This window comes from Amblyomma mixtum, chromosome 1 (assembly GCF_055824585.1).
Source record: "Amblyomma mixtum isolate Tamu chromosome 1, ASM5582458v1, whole genome shotgun sequence".
In the NCBI taxonomy this organism is placed as follows: domain Eukaryota; kingdom Metazoa; phylum Arthropoda; class Arachnida; order Ixodida; family Ixodidae; genus Amblyomma; species Amblyomma mixtum.
Window position 1 is genome coordinate 255,385,818 of NC_143012.1, and position 17,296 is coordinate 255,403,113.

The 17,296-nt window shown below is 43.7% G+C and overlaps 1 protein-coding gene across 2 annotated transcripts in view; it reads left to right on the top strand.

Moving 5' to 3' along the window:
• The window catches only part of LOC149371504 (uncharacterized), a 39,933-nt gene that overhangs the window by 11,341 nt on the left and 11,296 nt on the right, over positions 1 to 17,296 (top strand). For both annotated transcript variants that reach the window (XM_089565748.1, XM_089565749.1), the window contains exons 6-11: positions 2,230 to 2,313; positions 3,031 to 3,123; positions 5,757 to 5,819; positions 5,983 to 6,109; positions 11,487 to 11,560; positions 13,529 to 13,711. In XM_089565748.1, coding sequence (XP_089421874.1) covers positions 2,230 to 2,313; positions 3,031 to 3,123; positions 5,757 to 5,819; positions 5,983 to 6,109; positions 11,487 to 11,560; positions 13,529 to 13,711 — 624 coding nt within the window. The remainder of the gene's footprint in view (positions 1 to 2,229; positions 2,314 to 3,030; positions 3,124 to 5,756; positions 5,820 to 5,982; positions 6,110 to 11,486; positions 11,561 to 13,528; positions 13,712 to 17,296) is intronic.

The following is a 17,296-nucleotide window of genomic DNA, read 5'->3' on the forward strand; positions in this document are numbered from 1 at the left end:
GATTTTGCCAATGCCATTCATCACCTGCCTACAGGAAGTATTCAGAGGCCTAGATTGGAAACAGTTGAAAATGCGAGATAATAAAGAATACCTTAGTAAAGTAACAAGGAGAGAAGTTTGTATCCCTGTTTCTCAGGTGATACTAAACTTCTATGACAGGCAGGATGATAATGTTACCCTTATTGCATAGCTTGATATCAAGAAAAGCCAATGGCATGCAATCTAGCAAGGTCCCTGGAGCAAAGTTTATTTGAAGCCCTCGGCAAAAAGTTACGTAACATAATGCATAAATGCACAAGGACTAGTTGTGCATAAAACTAAATGAATATTTAAAATCAGCATGAAAAATACATATATACCCTGAAAATTTAATAACTGTGACTTCATTCATAAAGTTTTTTTTCTCAGATAGATTTCTTCCCCTCTTAAGCTCCAAAATCCCAATCTCATCCATTTGTGCACTGCTGGAAGTGTTACATTATTTTGATGCTTTGAAATCCTTTGTACTCTCAGCGAGAAGGGGGACAGATTAAAATGAAAGAGTTTGGCTTGCTGATTGGGTACATCTATGTTGCAGTACTTTTCAACAGGTTGCACCACAACACTTTACCACCCCTTATGTTAGATGGTTCCCTCAAGACATACATGATCTGTTCTGAAAGTAGTAGGACTGATTTTTTCAAACAAAATTTATTCAAGAGAATAGTACAAATGATTACAATTTTTCAAGGTAGCATCCTTCCGCACCTACACGCTGCTGCCTATGAGTTTTACATTTTTTGTACGCCTCCAGGAACGCCTGGACCGGAATGCTGTTTAGCTCCCTCGTCACGGCCTCTTGAACCACCTCTACCAATCCGTGATGTTTCCCCTCGAGCGTCGATTTTGTTCTCGGGAATAGAAAAAACTCTGGCGGGGCCAAGTCGAGGCTGTAGGGGGGCTGAGGCAGCGTTGCCGCCTTGTGCTGGGCAAAAAATCGGGGTCCTCATTCACATGATGAAGAAGATCCTACCGGTTGGCCTTTTCCTCCTCTGACAACACTCCCGGCACCAACTTCGCGCACGCTTTCCTCATGGATAAGTTTTCTGTCACGATCTCAAAAACTTGGGTTTGAGGAATGCTGAAGTCATCAGCAATTCTCTGATACTCATTTTACAATCACTGTTAAGTAAATGTTTCACTCGCTACACATTTTCGTTGGTCTTGCTGGTTGAAGGGCGTCCGGAGCGGTCGACGTCTTCCACTCTTTCCTGACCTTCTCGGAACAGCTTGTGCCACTCAAAAAACACCTGATCTACCCATGGAAGCGTCACCGTAGGCCTCCTTAATCATGTTGTGAGTCTCTTTGCCCGTTTTACTAAGATTTACTCAAAATTTGATCGCGTATCGTTGATCGAGCAAACGCTCGACTATTCTGCGTGACAAGACGTTTCGACAGGGGTTCACAGTACCAGCGACCTCCTCTCTTCAGCGGCCGAGAGCCTACTGCCGATTTTCCCCAGCATTCCCAATATCCCCCTTCAACGATCCTGCAGGCGCAGACCAGCTCTCGTCCGCCCGTTCGCCCAGGAAAAAACCAGTCCTACTACTTTCAGAACAGATCCTGTATACCAGCGTCACCGTTTTTGGCCGGAGTGTGAATGGCCTTGAGAGCTTGTGCTTTCAAAGCTTCTGTGCGGAAGAGCTTCATGCAGTATGACTAGGTGGCATGCGAAGAAAGCAACACTTTGCATTCCCAACAGCACTCGATGCGCTCCTTTGTTCTTATTTTGGATGCCTTTGTTGTTGAAATAGTGTTGCACGTGAAAGGGACAAACCAGCGGTGGCTGCCAGAGAATTGCCCCGACTGGGGGCTACTGCTTGGATTCTTGAAAGGCACTGCTACATGACTTTCGTTCTTGTATTTTTTTTGGCCTGTCCAGGTTCCGTTCTCAGTAAAGATATGCCTTCAGTCTTGGGTCAGGGGTCTCGCTAATCAAGTGGGACTTTGGCTTTGCGTTTTGGGCCCCTTTAATTTCACAGCTGAGGGACAAATGCTAGGGATGCCTAATTTAGGTGGAAAATAAGTTTAGTTGCAGCTCTTGTCTTCAGGTTCATTTTTCTGGAGCATGTTTTTATCTCATGCGGTGACATAGGAGTTGGTACAAACTTCAAGTGCAGGGTGTGGTGCTAGAGGAGCACATTTCTCTCATGATGAGTTCTGACTGCTGTTTTTTACGACTCTTGCAGCCTTCTGATGAGCTTTTCTACCTGGCCAATGTGTTCGAGAGGTGCCGATCTGGTTCTGCAGCGTGTAACGCTGCCGAAGAAGAGGTGTGTGCATATGCATGCTTGTGTGTATGTCTAGTCACGTGTATTTTTTTTTACTTCGTTTATTTGTTGTTGATCAGGTACTTCTAGAATAATTGTTTTGTCCTGGAGCAGACACAGGCAGTACAGGAATTCAAGAAGAAAGTAAGTTATGGAAGAGAAGTACCGCATTGGGGGCAAGCAATGCAGTGCATGCAAGACTCGAAATGTGCGCCTCACAAAGCAGACAAGGCGGAATACAAAGCTCCGAAAACGTTGCTGCAAGTGCAAAACGCGAGAATGCCTCGAAAGAAATGGGGGGGGGGGGGGGCAAGCATTTTCTGCAAAGGTAGGGAGAAATAACATGGACCAAGTGCAGCATGAAAAGAAATATTTGAAATATGATGTTGGCAGTTAGTTGTCGGCTGGCGGAACTGTGAATCAAATTTCGATTTGTATACATGCAGGCTTCGGAAGCATCGCACATATTGTGCATTTGAAAGTGATTTACACTCTGGTCGATGCAAAGCGGTCATGTCCATGTATCCGTCTTATGCGTGCTGTCAGTACCAAGGGACCTTTTGACTCTGTTTTAACAATATCTCTGCAATGTTATTTTAAGTGATTCATCAATAAAGCAACTTCATTGTCTGAAGTTAGTGTGCTCAGTTTTAAACAGTACGAAGTGCTGCTGTTGTTCCTGGTCGGAGTGCAACCTGTTGTGCACCTCTCCATTCGCAGAAGCTGGAAGTCCTCGGCTTGGCTTGGCAGACACACATGAGCCAGCTGCAGCGCGATTTCTTTGGCGACATCGTGTACGAGCATCGTCCAGAGGTAGTGGCTAACCTCACGCACAATTCACCTAGGCACATGTATGTCAGTGACGTTTCATTCGGGGAATTTTCCTTTTTTCAAGGAATTCGAGAAGTAAGACATGGCAAAAAGAGAATTTTTAGTTTCACGGAGTTACAAGAACCAGATTGTCTCACTCTTTTCAGAGTGCCAGATTTCTGGGTTCAACTGAATTAATTTCTGGCTACAGTGTGAAAAATCACCCACATGTATGTAACTTTAATTAAAAATAAGGATAATGAAAGCATCGGAGTGAAGAAGAAGACATTATTAATAAAGTAAAGTCATTGTGAGATACTCTGTATTAAGGGGAGATACAGATCTTGAAATGATAAAAATTTTAGGTTTTCAAAAATGTCATATTCGGATTCAGTATACTCTAAAGTACCTACTTACAAAGGTTCATGGTCTCGTTCGACCTCCAACTACTAAAAAATCAATATAATTTGATGCCTCCGAATTGCTGAAGTGGTGAGTTCAGAGCAACATGCAGCAGCCCTTCGTGCCCTTTGCTTCCTGCAACCACGTCCCCGATGGCCGCCACCTTGGTGTTGTCCGCGCCCTTTCCTACACACCGGTTCTACTCACTATTGTGAAATTCTCCTCAAACATTTGCATTTCACCATTTTCTGAGGCCTCTTCAGCAACCTCCTAATGGCTGACACGCGCACTTCAAATTCCTTTTTCTCAGCTTAACATTTTTTGCCAATATGACTAGCCTTACAGGAGCTTTCGTTATGTTTTTGTGGTGCAATCTGAATTATATTTATTTCTTTTAATTCAGAAAGAATCAATCTATGGAGCTATGCTACTTTTTTATGGCTGAGTTGAACGTATCATATTTTCTGAAAAATGATGTCTCCTAATTACGTTAAAAAAAGTATACAACAGCTGTATCTTACAGGTACTCACCTATGGGGCAGAAACGTGGAGGCTAACAAAGAGGTTTCAGCTTAAGTTAAGGACAACGCAGTGAGCTATGGAAAGTAAAATGATAGGTGTAATGTTAAGAGATTGGCAACGGGCGGAGTGGGTGAGGGAACAAACACGGGTTAATGACATCCTAGTTGAAATCACGAGGAAGAAATAGGCTTGGGCAGGGCATGGAATGCGAAGGCAAGATAACCGCCGGTCCTTAAGGGTAACGGAGTGGATTCCAAGAGAAGGCAAACGTAGCAGGGGGCGGTAGAAAGTTAGGTGGGCGGATGAGATTAAGAAGTTTGTGGGGAAGCGGTGGCCGCAACTGGCAAAGGACAGCGTTAATTGTAGAGACATGGGAGAGGCCTTTGCCCTGCAGTGGGCGTAGTCAGGCAGATGATGATGGTAAATTACATTTGGCAATTATGGAGATTCGACATAACTGAGCATTTTTATCTGATGACATATCTCAGTAACAATATAAATAGCGCAGCTCTGCATGGCAGGCATTTTGGCTACAGCTTCATTTCAATCGGAACGAAAAATATTGAGGGAAAGTGTCTTAATGTCCCGTAAGTTATCACCTAATTGAGCTTCAGTTGCTTTCCTATAATATGAGGACTTGTCGAGATGTACCAAAACTTATTTTGTTTTTGAAAACAAGAGGAAAAGTTACATATACACGCCTAAATTCATCAAGATATCATTTTAAGACCGATGTCTTCTCTTAAAAGGGTCTTTTTTCTCTAGGTTGTAATATTGTATTGCAGCAGATAATGGGAAGGGTAAGGTGCTGTGGAAGTTGCCGTGATCCTTGTTATAGCTTATTGTGAGCTGTGGTAAAACATTGTGATCTTCTTGAGAATTCACTTTTCTGAATTGAAGAAATTTAGCCAAATGTGCTGTATGTACTCTGTGGTGGGGTATTATGTGGTATTTATTGATTTCGATTGCATGTCTTCCAGTTTTCTCTGCCCTAGGAATGTGGCTGTGGCAATTTTTAATGTTTAAAATTGGCAGAGCAGCCCCTTAAGGCTAATGGTGTTACTGCCATGAGCTGTGACACGCTCAGTGCAAAATACAGAGCTAGAAAAAACCATTATGCAATTGCCCGTTCTTGCAATTGTTGTCTGACCTGAGGAACACTCATGCATGGCATGCTAGACTGTGTTGAGTGCGAGGCTGAAGGTTTTGGTGTAGGGGCAGGATTAATTTGCACTACACCTTATCAAGATCGTTGCAGTGAATGTATGCAGTTGGAATGTTTTGCTATTCTTTCTTTTCATTGTGAACTTTGACGTAATTCTGGCAGTTAGAAGTTTTTATCCACATGAATGACTTGCCCCTGTGGTGGCTCAGTGGTTATGGCGCTCGGCTGCTGACCCGAAAGACGCGAGTTCGATCCCAGCCTTGGTGGTCGAATTTCGATAGAAGCGAAATTCTAGACGCCCGTGTACTGTGCAATGTCAGTGCAGGTTAAAGAACCCCAGGTGGTCGAAACTTCCGAAACCCTTCACTATGGCGTCCCTCATAGCCTGCGTCGTTTGGGACACTAAACCCCATAAACCATAACCACCACATGACTGTGTTGCTGCAATATTTGTAACAGTCTGAAGCTGTGGATGGTCATACCTGCTGTGGTTTAGAAATGCAAAAGAAGATGGGTGTATAAGGGATTCCTTTTTTTTTCTATGCAGAGCTTGGGTCTGTGGTGCATTGACTCAAGTACTGGCGGCGAGCAGGTTGCAGAAGCCATGCAGGTGCGTTGATCGTGTCTCGCATTTTCTGGATGTGTGATTATAACGCTGTTTTGAATTTTGTTTTAAGTCTCTTTAATGTCCTTTGCCATTGACGTTTCTTGGTGGTCCAGGGACTGCTTTTCATGCTATTGTAACAAATGTTTATGTGTCCTGGTTTTTCAAGAGGGGTACGCTCACCTTGAAGACATTCCTCCGGAATCCCGAAATACAACGAGTCCTTGCCAACAAGTCCAGTGGTCGTCAGCTGCAAGCCCACTTCGACTGCAGGTTGTTTGCGGCTCTCATGGACAGTAAGTGAGCTCTAACAACTGTTGCCGCTTACAGTCTAAGCTGGGTCCCAGTAGCGTGCAAACATTGCATTGCTGTTGTGTGTAGACTGATCATTTGCTTACCACTGTTAATTGCACTGAGCTAGAGAATTTTTCAAAATTTTTTTTATTAATGCAATCGATCCTTGATGTGTCAAGTCATACCTATGCCACATGGTCAAATTTAGTGCCACAAAGTGCTTACTGCCCCAAGTTTTATGGCATTGGACTTGGATTTATCAGAATACTCGATGTATCAAATTACAAGCCGCACCCCTGTAAGTGATGATTTTATCTGATGGCACTCCTGTGAGCACTTTTCGCACGTGGTGGCAGGTACTAGTCCCCACAGCCTTGGACACCCGGTGTGATATTCTGCGGGTGTCACCTTTTAAACATGTCTGGTTTGGTCCGGGCTGATTGCAGCCCCAGAAGCCACAAGCTCGTGCAGTTGGAGAGGACCAAAGTAGCTGGACGTGTCTTAAGAGGTGACACCAGCAGAATACCATCCCTGGTGGCAGCACTCACACTATGAAAGTGCTTAGAGGGGTAAACGTGGGATGCACCTATGAGTAGCATTTGGTCCCTAATACTATTTTTTCACGCGACATCATTGTGAAGCAGAAAGGGAAACATTCAGTGCACAGCTTGTTATGAATCCAAACACAACCCTTGCCCAAGGTGCCTTACTGCTGAAGGCAAAGCGGACACCCGATGTTCTGTAATTTTAACATTACTCCCTTCATAGTGTAGTGGTAACAGAATTGGACCTCTTATGATAGGCAATGTTTACATCATGCCAAAATACATGCGCTTTCGAGAAGCTCGAAAGAAAAGCAACCTCTCCCATGCACGTAACTAGTTGAAATAGCCAAAATTTGTTGGGCCGCAGCGCCTAGGGTAAACCGCATTTTACGCAGTTCTAGAAACTGATGCTGTTATTAATTACGGTGGGCTACACGCCTCTCAATAATTAAGGAGTCTTAACAGTAATAGTTCAAAAGTTAACTAATCAGTATTAGTTAACCAGCCTGCTGTTAGCATGTCTTAGCTGTATTCTGATCTGATGTAGCACACTGCTCAAAGTGCTATGTCAAAAAACACTCTTCTAACTCAAAAAGCCTATTTTTAAAACTTGTTTAAAGACTTAGGTGAAGCACCCTGTATAGTTAATACTACTAGACTAGATTTGCTTTATTTCAGGGCCTGAATACAATAACTCAAGGGTTCATGGCAGTATAAGCAACATGATGCTGCCAATAATTGGGCAAACTTACGATAAGCACTGAAAAACTTAAAGCAGATTCAAATCTTTGGTCTATTCTTGCTGGCATTACAACCTAGATTACACACAGTAATCTCCTGTTACCAAAAGGTCTACTGTTGGCTTAAAGGTGCACTGAAGAGGATTCTGAACATGTCTTTTTGCTGCGGGAACTGTATCCACATGTTCCTAGCATTCTTAGAAACAGTGACTTATTGTCCTGTGTGGCCGATTTCCCCAATTAAAACGAATTAACGTCCGACTCCCGCCCTTTTTTTTTTTAATTCTGCCTTGTACGGTGGGCGGAGTCAACCAACACGTGGAGCGCCTTTCACCCAGTCCCGTGGAGGCTTTGCTTTCGCTTTATTTTGTTTTTTAGGTTTCCATGAATAAATAGTTTCATTCGCAGATAATATAGCCGCAAAATAAGCCCGAAGAAATAAAAATACGCGCGGACTATTTGCTACTACGGACTACTACGTATTACTCCACCGATGGCAGAGCGGCAAGCTGCCGCGGGACTGGATGAAAGGCGCTCCACGCGTTGGTCGACTCCGCCCATCTTATGAGGCAGAATTAAAAAAAAAAAGGCGGGAGCCGGATGTTAATTCGATTTAATTGGGGAAATCGGCCACACAGGGCAGTAAATCGCAGTTTCTAAGAAAGCTCGGAACGTGTAGATCGAGTTCCCGCGGCAAAAAGACAAGTTCAGATTCCTCTTCAGTGCACCTTTAATGCTGAGAGAGCAAAACGATCTGGTGGCATGAGGCCACATCTTAGTTTACCAGAACAGGGTATTTCCATCAGTGGATTTTCCTGAAGATTGTTTAACACAGATTAACAAGCCTTATGCGGCCTATACTTCATGTGGACTAATAGTAGTGTCAGTGTAAGCAATCTTGTCTGAAGTTTCAGTTGTGACAGCAGCCTAGCAAGCAGACCAAGCAGCGTTGAAGAGTGCGCAGTGCGAGTTTTTTTTGTCGTGGAGCTTCAGGCATGAGAGTCTGTGCCCAGCTGAAGCCGCATGTGTCACACATCTTTCTGAATGGGCCAGGATGCATCATACATGGAACACTATAAATTAGGCACGCATCTCTCTTAGAGTTGTAGAATGCTGGCTCGCTTTTATTTTCTCACCCAAGGGGCTCTGGGTGACAACTCTGAGGGAAATGATTGAGTGACCGAGGAAGCAGTGGTGATCATGATGATTGTCATGCCAACTGGGCATTCCAGACTTCCTGTGTGCGGGCTGATGTTAAATGCATCATAGCGATTGGCTGTTACCTAATCTGTATGAAGAGTAATCAGGGGTGATAATCAAATATGACTAGCGGCCTGGCAATTTTGGTTTGGTTTTTCACATTTGTAGCATTTGGGCTTGCATTATTTGGGCTTTTAAGGGCTGTATTCGTTAAAAAATAAGAATAGACATTTGTTTTATTTCATTCAGGCAAGCTGCAGGTATCAATTGGGTTATGCTGTAATCATAGCCCTACTGTTTTTTAAAGGTGCACTGAAGAGGAATTTGAACTTGTCTTTTTGCCGCGGGAACTCGATCTACACGTTCCGAGCTTTCTTAGGAACTTTGATTTATTGCCCTCTGTGGCCGATTTCCCTAATTAAATCGAATTAACGTCCGGCTCCCGCCTTTTTTCTTTAATTCTCCCTCGTACGGTGGGCGGAGTCGACCAACGCGTGGAGCGCCTTTCACCCAGTCCCGTGGCGGCTTGCCGCTGTGCCATCGGCGGAGTAATACGTAGTAGTCCGTCGTAGCAAATAGTTCGCGCGTATTTTTATTTCTTCGGGCTTATTTTGCGGCTATATTATCTGCAAATTAAACTATTTATTCATGGAAACCTAAAAAACAAAATAAAGCGAAAGCAAAGCCTCCACGAGACTGGGTGAAAGGCGCTCCACGCGTTGGTCGACTCCACCCACCGTACGAGGGAGAATTAAAAAAAAAAGGCGGGAGCCGGACGTTAATTCGATTTAATTGGGGAAATCGGCCACACAGGGCAATAAGTCACTGTTTCTAAGAATGCTAGGAACGTGTAGATCGAGTTCCCACGGCAAAAAGACAAGTTCAGAATCCTCTTCAGTGCACCTTTAAGCTTTTAACATGGATATACTGAAAAAAATTAGCAGGAATTCTTTTGAGGGCGGCATGAACTTTTTTAACACTTTCTCAACTGCGCCCATGGGCTAATGATGGTTTGCGAATGCCAGCTTTAATTCCGTCTGTGCCATTCTTGAACATGATGTCCCATTCGCCTTGAAGCTAGTTGCCTACAGTTTATTTTTCCCTTTAATCTGTCTTTTTTTTATGTGGCAGTGATTTTTGAACTGCTCGTAAAAACAGTGCAGCACAGAGGTTGAGAATGGCCGCCTCCACCAGTGTGGCACGTGCCCTGAAATGCGGCAAATCTTGCGATTCAGCTGTGTCCATGGTTGATTTTGTCAGCGATCTACGCAGCAGTGACTCTGACGATGCTTCCTCATCATCTGAATTTAGTTCAGAGAGCAAAGAAGACCTGAACAACCTGCCGAGAACATTGGTGGCCATGCCTCTGTTAGTTTCTTGTTTGTGCTAGCCTTGCTCGATTGAGCAGCCATTTTGAAAAGGGCATTGGCATTACCGATGTTATTTGTCTCGTCTGTAGGTTTTTAACATTTGATAGCACTTACTCTGCGAGGGGTTCGCTCAACTTTTTTGCCCAATGGCATGCCCAACTACATAGGGCCTAAAGTGATTGTTTTGTAGTGGAAAAACTGGATGTGCTAGAACTTCGATGTTTTGAAATATTTGCTGTTGAATAGGCAGACAATTTGAATATTCCAAAGTTTCTTTAAATTTTTTTCTTTTTGGGTACAAGCATATCTTTGCAGGTTTTGTCCAAATTTGACCTGAGAACCTTGATTTTGCTAATAAAATTTGATGAGACTTGAAACACTTTAAGAAGGTCATATTATTAAAAAGTGTTTAATTGGCTTCATATTGGTATATTGCTCTAAAATTTAAACCCTGTAATTCTTAGGCTAATGTACTGAAAACTCATGAAATGTGGCCATTTTTCCCACATTTAGGGGAAGAGATAAGTAATCTTACTCTAAATGTCACATATTTTTGTGTGTAATACTTATTGTCTGGTCAATGCATCTTTTGTTACCTTTGATCCTTTACTTTGAGATAAGCTTGGATTGAAAGTTTTCATCATTTGCACATGTGTCATTAGCTATGCCTGTTTCAGTTTCCCTGTGAAAATATTTTGGAATTATTTTGCTTGTTTTTGAAAACACTCTAACGGCACGATTTTGCAGCATAAAATGTGGTTAAACAGAATAGCCATTACAGGTTTTGTGATTCCCCCTGTAGCTGGATAGCTGATGTCAAGACCGAACTAACCATTAATTTACTTTCATAGTATTAGCCCTTCAGTGTAATTTTTCTCAGCTTCCTGCTTTGCTTAGCTCAATTCAATTCAATTCATTTATTTTTCAACTCGAGATTGAAGGCCATGCCTAGCTCTAGCTTTCAAGTTCTCAGGTGCGGATATAGCATGTATTTCAAGTACTCTTGTCTTTCGTACGAAATGTCACAATGAAAAGAAGAAAGGACGAATATGTTTATTTCATAGAAAAATTGAGTAGAAGAGAAGGGGTGAATAATGCGTCTGGGTTCTGAGCCCGTGCACTAGCTATGAATCCATTCTATTAATATATTGCTTAATGCGGTCTACTGTATGATTAATCTACATTAATCTACTGTATGTCTAATCTACATAGTATTTTATTTATATACAAACAGGGTGTAGCATACAGATTAAACAGCAGGTATTTTTTAAATAAAGAATGGAAAGTTTAACATTAATTGCCTCAGGTACTACTTCATTCCATATTTTTGTTTCTTTAGATGATATTTTTACAGCTTGTCTTATTTCACACTGCACTGGCTCTGACAGCATTTCTGGAATGTTTATGATTATTATTGTTTGTTTGTTTTTCCATTTCATGTGACTTCCTTACATTTACTCACTAGACTTGAACATTTGTGACGGGGTTGCTTACTGCTCTCTTGTCTGCATTGCAATCGTCCAGTGTTCTGGAACCGAGAGACTGATGACGGCAATGACTTCCTCAAGATGCTAATCAGCGCAGTTAACACATGGCAGGTGAGAGTTGTCTTGGTATCTTTGGAGGTGGTTCTGGACCCACGTTAGTGGCTTTGCAAGTGCCTTATGCGGTGTGAGGAGCCATGCCTTGGTCCGTGTATTAACCAACCATCAAAAAAATGTTGCCTCTTCAGTGGCCAGCGGGAACAGAACTGTAGAATGTCTGGTATCTCAGTTTCAAAAGTCCAGAAATCTGTAGGGTAGACAGTGCATTCCCTGACAATGTGCTGTGCAATTAGCATGCCAGGCAGACTGGAAGTGGCACAGATTTGAGACCTCTCAATCAGCTTGTATGCTCTCTGCACACAGGAAGTCACAGCTTTTTGCATCAAAATAAGAGGTGAGGGTAGGCAGAGAGAGGAAAAGATTTCTTCTTTTTGTGTAAAAAATGCATCAAATTAATTGCATATGCACACACGGTATTGTTCTGCAGGCCTGCTTGTAAAAATGGTCATTTGATAATGGAAATTGCTCCTACTTTAGCTTGTTTTTTGTCTGTGTGTAGTGTGTGGAGTTCTCCTCCACTGTAGTTGAATACTGCCATGATTATGGCTCCTCTTTTTTCTAGTTTCAGCATAAAAGGGACAATGAGGGCAACTTTGTTCAGTTTCTGTTCTCAGTAAAAATCGGTTCTGTGGCTCTTGCTGGACATTCATTGCCAAGAAAATTGCATTTAAAAGTTGGTCCCACCTCTCGATTCAAGCATGTGGCGTGACTACAGTTTTCAGTTTTTACTCAATGTCTATTTGAACTCCTGTGTGTTGTTTGTGGCTCATATGCTACAATATGCAGCACAATATCTTGTTTGTAGTATACTCTTGATATGTACCACGGAAGAACCACCTTTTCATCATGTGCAGTGTCTTGTTTAGGCTTGCCATTAAGCATGGCATAGGTTTCTCATGAGAAGTTTTGCCTGCAGGTTATTAAGAGTGGATTTAATGAAATGGGTTCTGTGTTTGCACTGGAAATCAGAAGGTCTGTCCACACCTCCCCCGACTATGACAGTTGGGCTGAAGGGGTGGCGTTTTAGTAAGTGGTCGTCGAAAGGAAAGGGTAATTCATTAGCATGTTTGTGTCAAATATAATAGGAGGAACAGCATCACATATATAACGCAGCGGATTGTTTGTCCGCCGTACTAAATAGTGCCAAAGTAACCCCGGACACATTACTTCATGCTGATGCCTTCTGTTAGCAACAAGACAGAGTGGCACATTTCTTCAGTGCTGCTTAATTCTAGCTCACTGTTCTCAGCCAGTTTGGGGGGGGGGGGGCAATCTGTCTGGCAATGGAGCTTTGCACTTGATGCAGGATATGCTCCTGACACCCTGATTGTAAACTACGTCACTGATTTTCCCCCAAAAGCTGAGATAGCCTTATTTTGGGTACAGAGCGTGGTTGAAATATCTTTTCTTGCATTTCGAGAATTTGCCTGTGTGTTGGACAATGTCCACCATGCAGAGAATTGTGACATTTCTGGCACACATGGGAAAATTAGAGCCCTCATCTTCTCTGACATGTCTGTGTGTTGGTAGCACTGTTGCTACCGTTAAGAGATGCTTAAAAGTGCTTTGTAGCATACTTTGAAATGCATGTGAATCTGCTCACTTTTTTTCATACTGCCATTGTAAAACATGCTTACACTTCTCTCTCTTTGGTGTTCATAATAGCCTGAGTAACTTTGGGACGTTAAGCCGCGTAAACCATCCTCCCTCTTTGAAAGCTCAAGAGGCATGAAACAATGCGACTTCAACCACAGTTCCTTGGTGACAGCACTGGTTCTAAAACTAGCTGAGAAACAACTTTCTGTAGGACCAGCCCTCTTTCTGCATCACCTGCGATTTTGTTGTGCAATATATTTTTAGAGTTCTCTATTTATGGACTCAAGATGATATCATGGCCATCCGCATGGTCTGGCTCGCTTTTTGCTGGGCTCTGCCAGAGCTTGATGCTCATGCTTTGTCCAGGAAATCCCACCGGTCGTGGAGCAGTGGCTCATGGAGGTGGTGGGCTTGTGGGACGGTGACCACTACTGGGAGCCGATCCTGGCACTCATCTCTTCTTTCTCGCTCTCATCACCCGGCGACTTCTTTATGTGCATCATGGAGCCATTGCTCGGGTTGCTGTTCTTCCTGGAACTGGAGAAGCAGGTGAGGGGGAGAGAGAAAAAAGCACATCTTTATTCAACAACCGCAAGTCCAGCGTGTCATTGAAAAGATGGTGAGGACAAATTGAAAAGGGCTTGTATTGACGGATTGCCGCATCGCTAGTAAAACCAGGGGAGCTTTCACTGAAAACCAAGCTTTTCTAAGCCATAAAAGGCCAAGAAATGAAACCTCTGCTGTTTTTGCAAGCAAATTTCAGTGACATCAAAGCAGAAATTTGTAGTGCACATACCAGAGTGTAGGCCACACCGGCATTCGCTTCTAAATGGGGATCATGAACCTATTTTCATCACTGACGTCTACAAGTTTGATTTACCGTATTTACTCGCGTAATAGGCGCACTCGCATAATAGGCGCACCCCTAGTTAGGGCGCGAAAAATCAGATTTTTTTATTTCCGCGCATAATAGGCGCACCCCGAACTTGGCACTGTGATCAATACTGTATTTACACGATTGCAAGACGACGCCTCGCACCCCCCGCTTCCTAATCTTTATTTTAACAAAGTTTTTGCTGAACTGACTACTAGTCCCTACTAGTGCCGCTGCCATCGCAGCTGCTGCGGACCCACAGCACGTACAACAACATCGCGTAGAACAGCCGCACACAGTTTTCAGGGATGCTCACTTTAAACGTCTGTTTGGAAAGCTTCATCTCCAGCCGGAAACGTTCCCGACTTAGGCCCACGAAAACTTCGGCGCTTGGAGTCGCGTACGAAAATTTAGGGACGCCACAGTCGCACCTGCCGCACTTCTCGGCCACGTCGTATTTTCTGACCTGCCGCACGCTTGCCGTCTTCGAGAGCAAACTCCCAGTCGTGTAGCTGTTAAGGTGCTTGCCCGTGGAGCTAAAACAGCAACACTCCGCGGCAAAGCCATAAACCACGGTGAACTATTGCGCTATCGCTAATCCCGGCACTTGACAGCAACAACAACAAAAAAAAACGAGCTGGAGATAGCGAAAGCTCGCGGCGGAGGAAAACGATGATGATAGATGATGAGCATGGCCTTGGGCGCCCTCCGTGGGCGGCGTCTGGAAGCTCCTGTGCGCATGTGTGGCCACCGCGATCAAGTGCCCGTTGCGCGCAGCTGGAGCCGATCGCGGAGGCCTCGGCGCGTGCATTCCGAAGGCTATTCCCGCGTGTGTCGTGGAAAGTTTCGGTGCGGCCCTTACACGGATCTTTTTTTTTTACATTTTCTTCGCGAGAACGGGGTGCGGCCCGTACACGAGTGGGTTTACGCGGTGTGTTCAATTTTGCGAGTCGAAAAATTTCCGGAAATTTTACCCCGCGTAATAGGCGCACCCTGAACTTTGAGCCGGATTTTCTGGAAAAAAAGTGCGCCTATTATGCGAGTAAATACGGTAAATGACTGGAAAAGAGTGCTGCGATTTAATTCAATCTTCTCACCTATAATAAATACATCTCTTGTTGCCAAACAAACGTCAACATACCCAGAAAAAAATCATAATCGATTTTTACTCAAAGAAAAAATTGAATTAAGTTATCCTCAGTGTCCTGTTAAGTACTAAAGGCAAAATTTGCGAGTAACAGGGGCGTCCTGGAGCCTTCATCTTTTTGAGATGATTAGCTTGATGAAGCGCACTGCAGGCAGCTTTGCATTGAAGGCCCCCACACTCCCCATAAAAAACTGCAGGCCCAACACCTTCAAGATCCTCTGTACTCTCGGTGAACGTTCTCTCATATCACAAGGGTGATTCATAGTCATGTAACAGTGATCTCACTGGGAGAGCAGGTCTTCAAAAGGCCTGCGAGCAACTTGTATCAGGAAAACCTGCTTCCATGGAGCTAGGAGCAAACCCAAAGGTGGTGCAGGTCATGAGAGCAATCTGCACTTGTTGCAGCGAACATTGCATTTGGAAAAATGCCATGCTGTTGTTGCCTGTGAATATGGCTAAAAAATAGGGACGTGTGAGTATTCTGTGGGAGACATGGGAGAGGCCTTTGCCCTGAAGTGGATGTAGTCAGGCTGATTATGATGATGATGATGAATATTCGAAATTTCGAATACGAAGCGAATATGTTCAGTGATCAGTTAATATCCGTATTCATGAAATTGATTTAAAGAATTTTCGAATATTCTAAAATTCCTGAATGTCTGCCAGCAATCGTATACCACGCAGACTTTCATAAATTCAACTGTGGCAAAAGCACAGTGTCTGGGCAGATATGATTTGATGATAGAGTTTAAAATGCCAGGAGAACAATACTGAAGGTCCGCTTTCTTCTCCATCGTTTCTTTTGGAGACCAGTCACATTCGGACGCTGCATGGCTCGACCTCGTGCTAAATCCCACAAGTGGGCTTTTCCACATGTGACACATGATGAGAGCAAGATGGCCGACCACCCGCTTGGAACAGTCACAGTGGGAAAGTGCACTGCTTTTTTTTTATTTCTCCTTAGCATCCATACCTTTTGCATTCGTCCAGTCACTTTCATAACTATCCTAGCAGGACGTAAGCCTTCTCGTTTTGATTAATTGAGGTCAAAGCCCACTTGCAGAATTTTGCATGAGGCTCCTTAAGGGTCAAGTAGAGATGCCACGACAGGGCAAGCGATTGTGTAAAAATCCCTCCTATTGCATGTTGCGTTGTAAGTCACACACCTCTCAAGTGTGTGTAACTGCAGCCGTGACGATGGTTGGAGGGCCTTTGTTGCTAGGCCAAAAAATAGCCTGGCCGCATAGTTTCGGCTTCTGAGGTTCAGCGCTCGCCTGCTGTGATGTGGCAGCTGTCAGCCCCGTGCATTCGCTGGTCATCTGAAACCAGCTCCGCACGTCGCATTGCTGCTCGTCTCTTTTTTATTTTTAGAAGCAATCTCTCTCTTCTGTTACGGGCTTTTCCGTGCTTGTGCAGTGGAGTTTCCTCATAAGGCTTCACTGCATTTTAGGCAGTTTTCTTTTTCTTTCTTTTTTCCGCGGAATGCAGGGTATTTTATAAATCGACCTTTGGATAATCCAAGCATTTGTTCTCATCCCTTGAATCCCGAATTAATGAGGCTTTACTGGCCATTATGTTATTTTTATTTATGGATTTCATTTTGCGGGACCACATCGCAGGTTAGATACTGTTATGGTGTCTAATCAAGTAGTATACTTTTCTGCAGACATCATGCTTTTTATATGGTGCTGGGTCAGTCTAATTTTATTTGTTTCAGCTGCAAAGATGATAGACTATATTAAAAAAGAAACGGCAACAGCTTTTGCATGTTTATAATTTTCTGAAATAGTTTTTCATACTGAACAGATATTCAACATTCGAGGCAATATTCGAACCATTTTTTCTTCATATTCGTATTCAATTCATATTTTCGGCCCCACCACGGTGGCTCAGTGGTTACGGCGCTCAGCTGCTGACCATAAAGGCGCAGGGTTCGATCCCGGCCGCGGTGGCGGAATTTCAATGGAGGTGAAATTCTAGAGGCCCGTGTACTGTGCGATGTCAGTGCACGTTAAAGAACCCCAGGTGGTCCAAAATTTCCGGAGCCCTTCACTACGGCGTCCCTCATAGCCTGGTTCTCTTTAGGGCATTAAACCCCAATAAACCAAACCAA